This window comes from Callospermophilus lateralis, chromosome 11 (assembly GCF_048772815.1).
Source record: "Callospermophilus lateralis isolate mCalLat2 chromosome 11, mCalLat2.hap1, whole genome shotgun sequence".
In the NCBI taxonomy this organism is placed as follows: domain Eukaryota; kingdom Metazoa; phylum Chordata; class Mammalia; order Rodentia; family Sciuridae; genus Callospermophilus; species Callospermophilus lateralis.
This window is the reverse complement of record NC_135315.1, coordinates 44,979,671-44,992,554: the sequence shown is the minus strand read 5'-3', so window position 1 is coordinate 44,992,554 and position 12,884 is coordinate 44,979,671. Positions and strand designations below refer to the sequence as shown.

Sequence of the window (12,884 nt, the reverse complement as noted above, 5' to 3'; positions counted from 1 at the left end):
TTCCAAAGGATTTATTGTAATATTTACATCTATTGCAAATAGTAAGGAGGCAGTAGGGGCCATGAGCCTCAGTCCTCATGTCTGCTCCAGATAAGGACCGAGAGACGACTGGTTCTGTCCCCTGGGAGAGACCTGAGATGCAGAGATGAGTCTTCTCACCCCTCTCAGGATCTTGGACAACTCCAGGGGTTCTGGGCCCAGAGGCTACCTCCTCAGCTCAAGGCACAAACACTGTGGTTAGGGGTGGGCAGACAAGGCATAGGTCACTCCTGGCAGGCACCAGCTGGCCCAGCCCACCTTTTGTATCCAGTTCTGCCCTCTTTCTGGGGCAGGCTGGGTGAACACTTAAACCCCAGACCAAGGCCCTTAACTCCTGGATCATGGTCATCCCTCCTTAGGCTGGAATCCAAGCACCATCAGTGCCCTGCTCTGGGGCAGCTTCCTGTTCTTGAGGGACAGGGACAGAGAGAGCCCAGAAAGGGGCAGGGGCTTTTCTAGAGACTAGCTGGCAAGGCCAGTCTCCCTTCCCCTTCCTGGAGCTTCCTTGTGGATCCCCATGTGGATCTGGAGGGCAGAGCTGGGGAGAAACGAGATGCCTTCTCTGCTCTCCTTGCTTCCTGTTGACTAGGAGCAGCATCTCCCAAGCCCTGAATGGGAGACCTTCTGGCAGCCTCATGGCTTTGAGGATTCAGGGGCTGGGATCCCAGGTGGAGGGCCTTAGCTGGCAGGGCAAGGGGACTGGGGGCAGCCTCGAGGGAGCTGCTGGGGGAACAAGGTTAAAGATCTAGACTCTAGGGAGATGCCAGCCCACTGGTTCCTCAGCCTATGCCAGGAGGCGAATGACACCATTGTCCGAGCCCAGCAGGAGATGGCGTTTAGTGGGCAGCAAGGCCAGGCTGGTGAGTGTGCCACGGAAGTTCTCAGAACTGAGTTTTGTGGTAGCCTGGGAGGGTGGCTCAAGCAGGGAGCAGACACCAATCTTGTTGGCCACAGTGCCAGTGACCACCTCGTTGCCATAGAGATCGAAGGTATGGATGGGGTCGGATGCTGACTTGTAGTGGTGTGTAGGCTTCTGTTCCAGTTCCTTCCAGACGGTCAAGGAGTGGTCAGAGGAGGAGCTGACCAGGACACTGCCTTCCACTGCCTGTCACAGAAGAGGAGAGTCTCATCAACAGCCTGAACCCTCCTGTACACCCATTGCCTCCCACATTGCCCAGGGGAGACAGGCCTTTTTTTTGGGGGGGGTACAAGGGATTGACCTAGGGGCACTTAACTACTAAGCCACATCCAAAGCCTTTTTTTATATTTAGAGACAGGGTCTCACTAAGTTGCTGAGGATGGCCTCTAACTTGCAATCCTCCTGCCTCAGCCTCCCACACCACTGGAATTACAGGCATGAGCCACAGTGCCCAGCTCAGACAGGCCATCTTGAGGGATGACAGGCTGCCACCCTGCCACATCATATTAACCATAGTTAACATTGATATATTCAGTGTCATTAACCTAATCATTCTCTCATTTGAGAACTTACTATCCACAGGTATTATGCTAGGCATGCTGCCCACATTAATGACCACATTTAATCTTCAGGGCAACCCTATGGGGGAGATGCTGCCATTGTCCCCATTTTTCAGAAGAAAAAATGAGGCTCACAGAAATTAAGTAATCCTAATAGGATCAGAGAACTAGTAAGTGGCAGAACCAAGATAAATACCAAGGCTGATCCCAGAGCCTTTCTGACACTTTCTTAGAATGTCAGAATTTAGAGATACTTGAAATCTGAAGGGAGATGGAGACAGCCTGGCCTCAGCAACAACAACACATGTCCCCTGGTCTCCACCCAAGCTGGGGAAGAGTTCCAGTTGCCTGTAGAAATCTTCCCCACAAGTAGCCCTCCTCCCCTGCTGGACTGCTAACTAGTCCTGAGGCCTGTGACTGAAAATGGGGTGGAGGAGAGTAGGATCCCCATGCCCAGGCCTGCTCCTGCCCCCACCAGAGCAGCCCAGCAGGGGGCATGGACTCTGCTCAGTGGTCTGGGGGCAGTAAACAGCCTCCCAGCTGAGCTTTATTTAACCTGAATTGGGTCACGGACAGGGCCCGACCCCTGACCCTCCAAGCAAGACAAATATGGACAAGGGTTACTCATTAGAACATCTCCATGGAGCTGCAGGGTTAGCTCTGCCCTTGGTCCCCGCCTCCACGGCCTGTCTCCTGCCAAGGCCCCAGCAGTGCAGCTGGCACCTGAGTTGGCCCAGAAGAGCCACCTTCCCTGCCCATCAGGCCTTGAGCAGATATAAGGGACACCAGCTCAAGCCTGTCCCTGGGTGCGCCTTGATCCCAGGTGATGAACCGAGGTTGGGCAGTAAGGAGTGGACGGGACCCGAGCCCATCACCTTGATCTGCAGAATGTCCCCCTCATGAGCTGGCCAGCCTCGTAGAACCAGGCCTGTGCGAGTGTCCAGGAGCACCATGAAGCCTGAGGAGAAGCCAGCCACGACGCTACGGCCACTGGGGCTGACCGCTAGGGAGCGGACAAGCCCAGGATTCAGCCCGCCACCCAGGCGGAACTCGTGCTGCAGACAGAGGGAGACTCTGCTGAGGCGCTGTCACTAAGTCACCCCACCCTCTCCCTCCCAGGTCCCGCTCACCATTTAAGCTTCTACAGCCAGAAAGCCTGAGCCTCTGGCCCCATTTGAGGAAAGGAAAAGCCCTGAACCCACCCCCATCATAGGCCAGAGTCCTGTCCCCAGGGTTGCTGCTGAAGATGATTTATCTCCAAAGAGAAATTAACCAGTGCCCCAGGGCAGCAGTCTGCCTTTCTGTCTTGGTGAGTGTCCTCCCTGCCAGGTCCCCAGAGAACCAGGCCTGAGCTCAGGAAACTGCATATCCCCTGACCTGCAGGCCAGGCTTCCTGCAGTCCACAAAGCGCAGGGTAGAGTCAGAGCTGGCCATGGTGATGCTGGTGTGGGGGGCAGGCATGACAGCCACGGCAGTCAGGGGCACACGGCTGTCTGATGGCTCCACTGTGCGAAGTGTCTTCCCTGAAAAGGAAGGGCACAGTGGATCTGGGGTACTAGCTGAGGGAAGAACCCTGGCCCGTTCTTGTTCCCTGTCTCTCATCCCCCAAGGATACTCAGAAAATGCTAAAGAAGGTTCCAGACTCCCTCCTTCCTGCTTCCTTGACCAGATCAGGCTCCCATTCCCAAAGCAATGTCTTCTCTTTACACAGTATCCCCTGATTAGATACCATTTCCCTCTCTCTGTCCCAACATTACACCTGTCCCTTTTCTTTTTTTCCCTTCCCCTCTTTAACCATATTTTCCCTATGATGATGCCAATGAGTAATTAAGCAATGGTTTGCCAAACTTGTACTACATGCATCAAGCCAAACCTCTAAGTGTGTTATCTTCTAAACCACTTTTTCTAATTCCTACTTCACAGATGGGAAAATCAACGCTTCCAACAGCAAAATGACTTGCTCAAGTTCACAAGCAAGTAAGGTGGTGGAGCTGATGCAAATGCAGATCTAAAAGATTCTAAGCCCTAACTGCTCCTCTGTATAGCCTCACTAAATCTCTCCCTAAAACATACCACTATACCCCCCAACTCTCAGGATCAATTCCCAGGGGCCTGTCAGAGCGAGGTCCAGCAGCAACAAAACAGGCCTCACCTGGGCCTGCTCACCTGTGAAGGGGTCCCAGACGTGCACAGCCCCGTCACAGCTCACCACATACTGCGGAGCCTCGAGCTGGCCCGCGTAGAAGACACTCTTGCGGTGCTGGGCATAGATGAGTCGGGGGGCTGTCTCACTGGTACCGTCCCCATAGTTATACAGTGGCCAAAGGCGCACAGTACGATCCTTACTGCCACTCAGAAAGAAGTCCTCGCTACTCAGGGGTGCCACACACTTGACAGCCCCTGAGTGGCCGGTGAAGCTCTGCAGGCGGATCTGGTGGAAGTGGAAGTGGGCATCCTGCTGGTTCACACCAATCTCATACTGCCAGTACGCCAGCCAGTTCCCACTCAGCCCGTGGGCACTCCGTGGCAGCTCCCGCTTCAGGGCATTGTCTTCCCTCCCATTGCCAAGGCCCCCCCCACCCACTCCAGAGATGGGGCCCAATGGGCCAGTGCTCTCAGGCTGAGAGTCATTGGGGATCTGTATGCGATTCCCAATGAGAACACTCCCAAAGGTCCCTGAGTGGCCATCATCCTGGGGACAGACTCCACCCTGGGAGTCCCACTCAGGGCCGGTGCTAGGCACAGCAGGTTCCACATTGGCAGGATTGCGACTGCTTGGGCTGATGCTTTCCAGATAGAGTCCCGCCAGCTCCCCAACCAGCTCGTGGTTGGGAATGATTTTCTGGATGATGTCACCTGGATGGGAGTGGAAGAGGTCCTAAGATCTGGGAAGATAGCAGGTGGCTGTCACCACCCATTCAAGGGCTTTGAAACCACAGAAGATAGGGAAGATCTGACTGTATAACTGGGCAAGTAAGTTCTCACTCTGAGCCTCTTACTATCCTACCCAGTAACTGATTTCATCCAGTCCATATGTGTGTGGTCATTTCTACACGCTAGGTACCATGCTAAGCAACAGAAATGATAGTGAACTGGACAGGTGGTGTGTGCCCTGCCCTCCCAGTGCTTGGAATCTGGTTGGGGGGATAATAATACATCTACCCACAGGGCTGCTTATCCTGTTCAGGGAGATGACCCATGGAAATGCCCAGCATAGTGGGAAGCTACATAAATGGTAGGTCACTCATTCCTTCCCAAACAGCTCCTGTGGATCATCAGTACATCAACCTGCCTCCCCTTCCTTCCCCAGGGATTCTTGAGCCTCTCTTGCTGACTAATGCTCAATCCCCGTTTATATATCACCTTGGGACTTAGAGGGCCGAGGGCTGACCCCAAAATCTGTTTAAAACCCACTGCTGACTCTTGGCTGGAGGGGAGCATGGGGCCCTTCCCAGGGAAGAGATGTATCCACAAAGACTGTGCAAGGGAACACGATAGGGCAGTACCCAACAGGCAGGAGAAGGGCACGTAGATTGTGTACGCCATCTCCAGGGTGAACACCTTCTTCAGCTCGTCCAATAGGGTGGGGTCCACTGGCCGCCGCTGCCCATCAGAGAACACTGCCTCTGGCAGCTGACCCTCACTGAAGCCCTCAGGATCCAGCTGCAAATCCTACGGGAAGGAAGCCCAGGGAGTCAGCTAGTCCACAGCCCTGGCCCAGCCTGCCCTACCCTGGCAGCCCTGCCTACCTGCTGCCGTAGCTCATGCAGCTGAGAGAAGACTTGAAAGAAGGCGGCCACAGGTTCACTCAGGTGCTGCTGGACCATCTCCTGTCCAATCCTCAGGCAGATGAGGGCAATGAGGCTGATGGTCTTCACACACAGGACAGTCCGGGCCTGAGCCCCACTTGGAAACCTAGAAACACAGCTCATGAGCCTGGGACCTATCCTGCAGATAGGTCTTGATCAGATCTATCAAGAGCTTTAAATGGCAGGGTCTCCAAGGTCAACTGATTCAAACCAGGTGAGGAAACTGAGGCAAATGTTGCTTGCTCAGGATCACAGAACTGGGATCAGAACCAGGACTCCTGACACCCAACCCAATGTTATCTTCTCTGCCCTGAGCTTCCCAGCCCCTTGGGGGGCCCCTCAGCTGGGCTGCTCCGCTCACAGGGTTGGGGCAGGGGCCTACCCGGTGACGAGGGAAGTGAGGAAGCTGAGCACAGGCAGCAGGACCTCATGGCTGATCCGGGGAAGGATGTCCATAAGGGTGGTGTCGGAGAGGTACACGATGATTTTCTGAGTCAGCGTCACTGCAGCCAGCAGCCCTGCCTCCTTACGGCTGTTCAATCGGCTGGGGCTTGAGCTGCTCCCAGGGGCCACCTGGGGCCACAGAGTAGATGAGAGCTAGGCTGCCCCATAGACCCCCTAGTACCCCAGGAATCCTGAGCCAGCCCTTAAGTCCACAGCCTCCCCACCCAAAGCTTGCAAAATCAGCAACTGACCAGGTAGCTGATGTAGGGCAGGTACTGGTAGGTGAGGACAGGTTCCCCATACAGGTGGGCAATGTGGAGGAGACAGCTGAGCACAGGCCCTGACACAATGTCGCCGAGTACTGGCCTCTTTTGGTAGATGTTGCCGGCACTCAATGGGGGGCTCTCGCCACTGCTGACTGTAAACTGCTGCCGAGTAGGCCCTGCCAAGGAAGAGCCAGCATCCTTGAGCAGCTAGTGGAGAGCAAGGGGGAGGCTGGTCTTCCAGGACCGTGGGAACTGCTCCTGCTCACTTTAGCCTAAGGTCTGCCCCATGCCCTGCCCTAAGAAGAAGCTTACAGATTGGGACCCAGGATCTTCCCAAGAAGTGGTTTGAGACAGAGGTAGGAAGGATCTCCAAGAGAGTACTGAAGATGGATGAAGGGCCTGGGAGGAAACACCATCTCCATTACCAACCGCAGGCCTTACCAACATAACAAGATGTCAGCAGGCGCAGCAGGTTCCGAGCCACGTGGCGAGAGGCTACTGTGGGGCCGAGCTTGGCAGACAGCCAGCGGACCATCTTGCACGCTGTATCTGCAGGGCAGGAGCAGACCCTGAACTCATCAGATAACGGTGGCACATCACTCCTCCCACCATCCCTGATGTACCACACCCACCTAGCTGACTCTGGCTATAGCTCTGCCAATGAGCCTGGCCTAAGCTGGGCTGTCCCACACCCCCTCCATTTAGCAGTGGCAGAGGGGCCAGGCCCTCTCCTTAAGCACAACCTGTAGGAAAGTCGCCCTTTCAGTGAACCTCCCCAAACTCCTGAGGCAGGGCTTGGCCCGCTTCTGATAGCCTCAGAGTCCTGTACATGCTGTTCCCTCAGACTGGAATTCTCTTCCTTTTCACATACTACTTACTTTTTTTTTTTTTTTTTTTTTTTTTTTTTTTTGAGGTGCTAGGAATCAAACTCAGGGCCTTGCATGTGCTAGGTGAATGTTTCCCACTGAGCTACAACTCCAGCCTTTTTTATTTTGAAACACTAATTAAATTGTCCAGGCTGGCTATGAACTTGTGATTCTCTTGCTTCAGCCTCCTAGAAAGCTGGGATTACAGGTGTGCACCATTGTACCTGGCTACATCTACCATTTATCCATTTATTTTCCACTTCTCCTTGAACCGCAACTGTCCATACTTCTTCTTCTTTTTTAAAATAATTTATTTATTTATTTATTTATTTATTTTTGCAGTGCTAGAGGTTAAATCCAGGGCCTTACACATAACCAGGCAAGCCCTCTACCTCTGAGCTACGCCTTCCTATTTTCAAAAAAGCCTTCTCTGACTCCTGAAAACTAGATCTAAAGATCTAAGCCTGGGGCTGGGGATGTGGCTCAAGCGGTAGCGCGCTCGCCTGGCATGCGTACGGCCCGGGTTCGATCCTCAGCACCACATACAAACAAAGATGTTGTGTCCACCGATAACTAAAAAATAAATATTAAAATTCTCTCTCTCTCTCCCCCTCTCTCACTCTCTCTTTAAAAAAAAAAAAAAAAAAACTAAGCCTATTTTCCATTCAGACGTAGAAACCCAGCTAATTTTGTTCTTTTTTATTTTTTGTCTCAGTACTGGGAATTGAATCCAGGGATACTCTACCACTGAGCTACATCCCCAGTCCTTTTATTTTTAAGTTTTTAAATTTTGAGACAGGGTCTCACGAAGTTGTCCTGGCTGGTCCTGAACTTGCAAACCTCCTACCTCAGTCTCCTAAGTCATTGGGATTACACCATACCTTGCTCAGCTAGGTTTCTTTTGTTTTTTGTTTTTTGGGGGGGCAGGGGGCAGGGTCAACTCAGGGGTGCTTTACCACTAAGTTACATCCCCAACCCTCTTTATTTTTTCAGATATGGTCTTAATAAATTGCTTAGGGCCTCACAAGTTGCTGAGACTGGCTTTGAACTTGCAATCCTCTTGTCTTGGCCTCCAGTGTCACTGTGATTACAGGTGTGTGGCACATTCTGGGCTCAGAAAGGTCTTTAAAGTATTTACACTACATAATCTCGGTTGTAGAGTGCTTGCCTTGCATGCACAGGGTCCTGGGTTCAGATTGTTTACCATTTGGCACCTCCTCTGCTAGATGTGTACTCCGTGTGCATCTAACTGGATATAAAGCTTGGCACAGAGCAGGAGTGCAGCAAATACTGAGAACAAAGCAGGGGAGTGACTGACCAACACCTCCCAGACCTGAGGACTCACCAAGGAGGATCTTCTGTTCTTTGCCTTCTGACTGCACAATCAGAGGCTCCTCTTCTTCCTCACCATCTCCCCCACCACCAGCAGCCACAACTGTCTCCATGGACAGCACTGTATCTGACAGAGTGAGCTCAGATGCCCCTGTGACCTCATCGGGCTCCCCCTCATCCTCTTCCAATACCACACAGCATTCTTCCTCCTCCTCTTCCTCCTCCTCTTCCTCCTCAGAGGCCTCACTTTGCTTTAAGTCCTGGCTGCTGTCGCCTGACCTGAGGCTGCTCTTGTCCATAGGAGCACCCCCATCATCTGCAACCCTCTCCTCGCCCAGGGAAGTCTCGCTGGTGCTGCTCTTGTCGCTCAGTCTGCCTAGGCTCACAGCCTCAGCCTCCTGAGGCTGTGGAGACTCAGACACATACAGCCCCGATTGGAAGTCCTCCGTCTCAGGCAGGTCAGCCTGGTCATGGAAGCTGACACCAGATGTGTAGTCTGGGAGCTCCAGGCCTGAGGTGGCAGCAGGCTCTCCATCCATCTGAATCTCCTCCCCAAAGGCACAGGAGCCAGGCCCAGGCCCTGGGAGCTCATTTTCCTCATCCTCAGCAGCACCAACAAGGCCCTTGCTCTCCTCCTGGGAGGTCTCTCCACCAGCCAGCACCTGCAGGACATGGGGCAGCAGGTGGACGAGAAAGGACTGCAAGCCCAGGCGCACCATCAGTTGAGCCACAAAGCAGTCAGTGTACAGGTAAAAGCGTCCATGGAGCCGGCAGGGGCTCTCGTAGGCACCAATGAGAGGCTTCAGGAGGTACTTATTGGCATTTTTAGGGCCGAGTGCCTTGGCAACAGGTTCAAATAGGTACCAGGCCGTGTACACAGCTGTGTGTTCCTCAGACATGAGTGACAGCACGAAGGGCAGCAGGATCTCCAGGCCCTCAGGAGTGATCTCATTTAGCACGGCACCCAGTTGCTGCCACAGAGTAAACACCAACTCCCGTCCCTGGGCCTCATCCTCCACACGCCTTGCCTGGTACAGGAGGATGAACCTATGCAGTGCCGGGAAGTATGGAGGGAAGGGAACCAGGGAGCTGAAGGGGCTGAGGAGCTGGGCTGGGGAGGGAGGGGGCAATCCCTGAGAGACAGGCTTGTACTGAAACAGTGGGTCCAGCTTGCCTCTCTTCACTACCATGGGACTTTTGGGTCCACTCAATTGTAGGAGTGTATTCAGCACAGGCTGCAAAGACACAGGGACCTCCTTGAGGTGGCATGTGCAGAGCCCTCGAACAGCCTCAAAACGTACCCAGAGAGGTGCATCAGGCTGTAGCGTCCGGACTCTGGTGGCAAACACCATCTCAGCCAACAGGACACCCAGTGCCTGCATGTCCCGATGGAAGAGGTCCCGCAGCTGTACTGGTGACTGGATCTGAGGTTGCTCAGGTAACTCCAACTGGCTCCCTAGGCCTTTGGCCAGGAAATTGCCCATTTTTTCCAGCTCCTCCAGGAATTGCAAGGGATTGAATCCCTCAGGAAGAAGGATCTTCCCCTCCTCAGCCTCCCCAGAGTCTGCGCCAGCAACTTTGTTTCTGCGGCCTGGTCGAGAGACTGAGGCTGCTGAGAAAGACAGGAGGCCGGGAGGGGCTAGACTGGAGGAAGAGCCCAACTGGTCACCTGATTTCCCAGGAAGGGAGATGGAATCCAGAGCTTCTGTGGCCTGCTCCAAGTCATCTTCCCCTGCCATGGGCCTCTCTCTGGTCCAGCCAGCCTCACAAGGAGTAGCCTCTAAAACCAGTCTGCCCACCCCACTTGTGAGCTGTCCTGGAAAGTCCTCCCGGCCTGTGGTCTCCTGGATGGTCTGGACCAATAGCCGAGGAATGAGAGGAGGCTCAGGGGCAAGGGAGGGAGCACCTGCCAGGCGCTGGGGATGAGGTTGATCAAAGAGCTGCACCACGCCATAGCTGGTCAGGTGAGTGTGGGCATCTACCAGGTGCAGACACACATTCTTCTCCTTCACAGCCTCCTTGCCCTGGAGTTTATAGCCAAAGGTGAGGTCAATCCAGTGGTGCAGGTCCTGGGATACCTCACGGCTCTCCAGCAGTGCTCGATGAGCAGCCACAAACTCCTGGTTGGAGTTGCACCAAGCTGGCACATCCAGGTCAGGCATATCAGGGTGGATGGAACAAAAGATGGAAGGATCAGTGTAGAACTCAGGAATGCACTCGTCAGGTGTCCAGGTCTGCATCCGCTCCATGCTGGCGGGATATTCATGGGGCTCCCACTGGGCACGGACGTGTTCACAGAGTACTGACCGGGGTGTGCGCCGAGCCTTGTACACATAGTATGTGATGTCAGAGAGAACATCTGAAATGTGGTGAGGAACATGAGGCGGTTCCCCACCACCTGCACCACTTGCTACAAATGCCTGCCGAGTCATCTCATATGTGAAGTCCAGTTGCTTATCTCCCTTGTTGAGGCGAAATTTGGACTTGCGTAGGTCTCGGAAGCGCCCATGGGGTGTGGTGAAGTCCACCACCCAGGGTAGCACTGGGTGGTAGTTGGGATCCCCCTGCCTCCGACCTGCCAACCGATTAAGCTGCATAAGGTAGTGGAAGTTGCTGATGCGGCCATGGACCCAGTCTAGCACAAGGCCCCGAAGTTCCTCCTGGCAAGAGGGACACCCAAATCTCTCCAGTCCCTCCTTTTCAGACTTATGGCCTGTCCCACCCCTCTTTTCAGGGGTTTCCTTGTTCTCATCCAAAGTGGGCATCTCATAAGCACTTAGGTCCAGCCGAAGTTCACTGCAAAGCTTCTCATCCACAGCAATGTGGTGCAAAGACAGGGACCCACAGGCCAGCCCATGGCGGTGACAGGCGTCCATGGCCCTCAGCACTCGAAAGAGAATGAAAAGCACCTTGGCTTGGCTGTTGGTCAGTTTGGCAGGGCTGAAAGTGACTACATCATGCAGGGAGAACTGCACGTAGGGGTGCACAACATACAACATCTCCAGTGATTCCAACAGGGCCTCAGCTCGCAAAAGGCTGGGGCAGGCAGGGCTGCCCCGGGAGGGACAAGTGCCATCTCTGGTATATGAGGGGCACTGGGTGGCTTCACCCACTGGCAGGAAAGAGCAACCATAGACCCTCTGCAGAGCCTGTCTTACTGAGTCCAGAGCAGGGGCAGCTGAGGGAGCAGGGCTATGACTATAAGGCTGCCCATAAGTGTGGTATGCATGGCGCCAAAGATTTCGATAATTCTGGGCAGCCACCTCCTGCATGAAGCGAGTGAGAGTCTCAGGGCCACAGGATCCCTCCTCAAAGGGCAGGCCCCCACCCAGCGGGTAGGACAGTCTCCGCTTCCGCAGCCCATGCACCTCCACACGCGTCCAGCCTGGGGGCAGCCTCTGTACCGAGCGTTGCAGGAGAGTCTTGACTTCCGCTTCGCCCAGGCCCTCTGCCCGCGGACAGGGTCCCAGCCGGCGTTCACGGAGGCTAGCTAGCCAGCGCACCGGCACTAGGGCCACCACGTGGGTGCCCCCTGGGGCTGAAGCCATCTGACGGGCATCGATATTCAGGTCCCTCTCCACTCTCCGAAGCAGCTCCTCCGTGTCAGAGTTTGGGGGTGGGGACCAGTCCTCCCTCCGGGTGCTAACGGCGACTTCCCGCCCCCTGCTCCCCGGGGCCATTTCTTGCTGGCCGCCTGGGGGCAGCTCGGGGCCGAGCCCGGCCACGGCCCTCCTCGTGATGGCTTCCTGGGTGCCAGGCCGAGCGGGTTGGGATGGGCGAGGGGCAGGGACTTGAGTACAGGTGGCTGGGATGAGCCAATAACCGATGAGAGGGGCGCTCTTACCCCTCCGAAGGGTCCTGCGCTCCGGGCGCGACCGGGCGGGGGCTGCCGGGCGCCAGCGCTGGGCTTTACCGTGACGGGTCAGCTGACGCGGGCCACGTGATCGTCCCGGCACGGAAACAACAGCACGTGGCTCGAAAGGGCCCGGCAAGACCCCGCCTCCTGCCGGCACCGGTTTCTGAGCCCACCCTCCCGCGGCTTTGCCCCACCCAGGGGCTGCACGGAAATCCAGCAGCCCTGGCGGCGCGGGCGAAGGTTATCCTGACCCAGCATTCCCTCCCTTCCCTTCTTTTCTCCTGGCGAATGCGGAGGAGAGAGGCTCTTCTCAGAGATGCCAACCTTTATGCAGATACCAGCGACAGAGCTGGGACTTGGAGCATCAAACCCACTCAGTGCTTCTATGCTGCCTTCCTAACCAAGGAGCTTTTTACTTTCCCCAAACACTTTATCAGTAACATTGCACTTGGCCCTCACAACACTATGTGGGGTGGTGAGGACAGTTGTTACTGTTTATAGTTTACAGGTGATAACCAAGAGCCACCAAAGAGATTTGCCCTAGGGGCAGAATAGAGTCTTAGAAGCTGGTGTCCAGAGAAGTCTTTCTTCCCTGGAGCCCTCCCCTCCTGACATCCTTCTTGGAGTCTTTTTTTCTTCTGATTTAACTCGGGGATATCTGGGCAGAGAAGTGGCCCAGGCACAGAGGCCTGGAGTTCTCGGGAGGAAATGATCCACCAAGACTTCCTGTCAAAGATCTGCCTCTGGTTGCCAGTGTGGTCTCCGCCTTGCAGATGCCACTGTGGCTGCGGGT

The 12,884-nt window shown here is 54.9% G+C and overlaps 1 protein-coding gene across 3 annotated transcripts; it reads right to left on the bottom strand.

Annotated features, from left to right (window-relative positions):
* Wdr81 (WD repeat domain 81) lies at positions 1 to 12,167 on the bottom strand. Of its 3 annotated transcripts, XM_076869521.1 has the most exons (10): positions 8,249 to 12,167; positions 6,479 to 6,586; positions 6,023 to 6,213; positions 5,710 to 5,900; positions 5,268 to 5,433; positions 5,025 to 5,190; positions 3,685 to 4,374; positions 2,896 to 3,041; positions 2,394 to 2,573; positions 1 to 1,144 (listed from the first exon to the last, which is right to left on the bottom strand). In XM_076869521.1, the coding sequence occupies exons 1-10, from the start codon at positions 11,913 to 11,915 to the stop codon at positions 824 to 826; spliced, it is 5,826 nt and encodes a 1,941-aa protein (XP_076725636.1). In that variant the 5' UTR covers positions 11,916 to 12,167; the 3' UTR covers positions 1 to 823. The 3 variants fall into 3 exon arrangements, with proteins under 3 accessions (XP_076725636.1, XP_076725637.1, XP_076725638.1); XM_076869522.1 differs by lacking the exon at positions 6,479 to 6,586; XM_076869523.1 differs by lacking the exons at positions 1 to 1,144; positions 2,394 to 2,573 and having other exon boundaries at positions 2,902 to 3,041; positions 3,671 to 4,374.
* Positions 12,168 to 12,884: the final 717 nt, after the last annotated feature.

What these genes read in the sequence shown, in the direction of transcription:
- Wdr81 (XM_076869521.1), bottom strand. Translation starts at nt 11,915, where the DNA reads ATGGCCCCGGGGAGCAGGGGGCGGGAAGTCGCCGTTAGCACCCGGAGG. An exon ending in TGCCCTACATCAGCTACCTG is followed by an intron (nt 5,901 to 6,022) that starts GTCAGTTGCTGA and finishes CTGTGGCCCCAG; the next exon opens with GTGGCCCCTGGGAGCAGCTC. An exon ending in TGCATGAGCTACGGCAGCAG is followed by an intron (nt 5,191 to 5,267) that starts GTAGGCAGGGCT and finishes TCCTTCCCGTAG; the next exon opens with GATTTGCAGCTGGATCCTGA.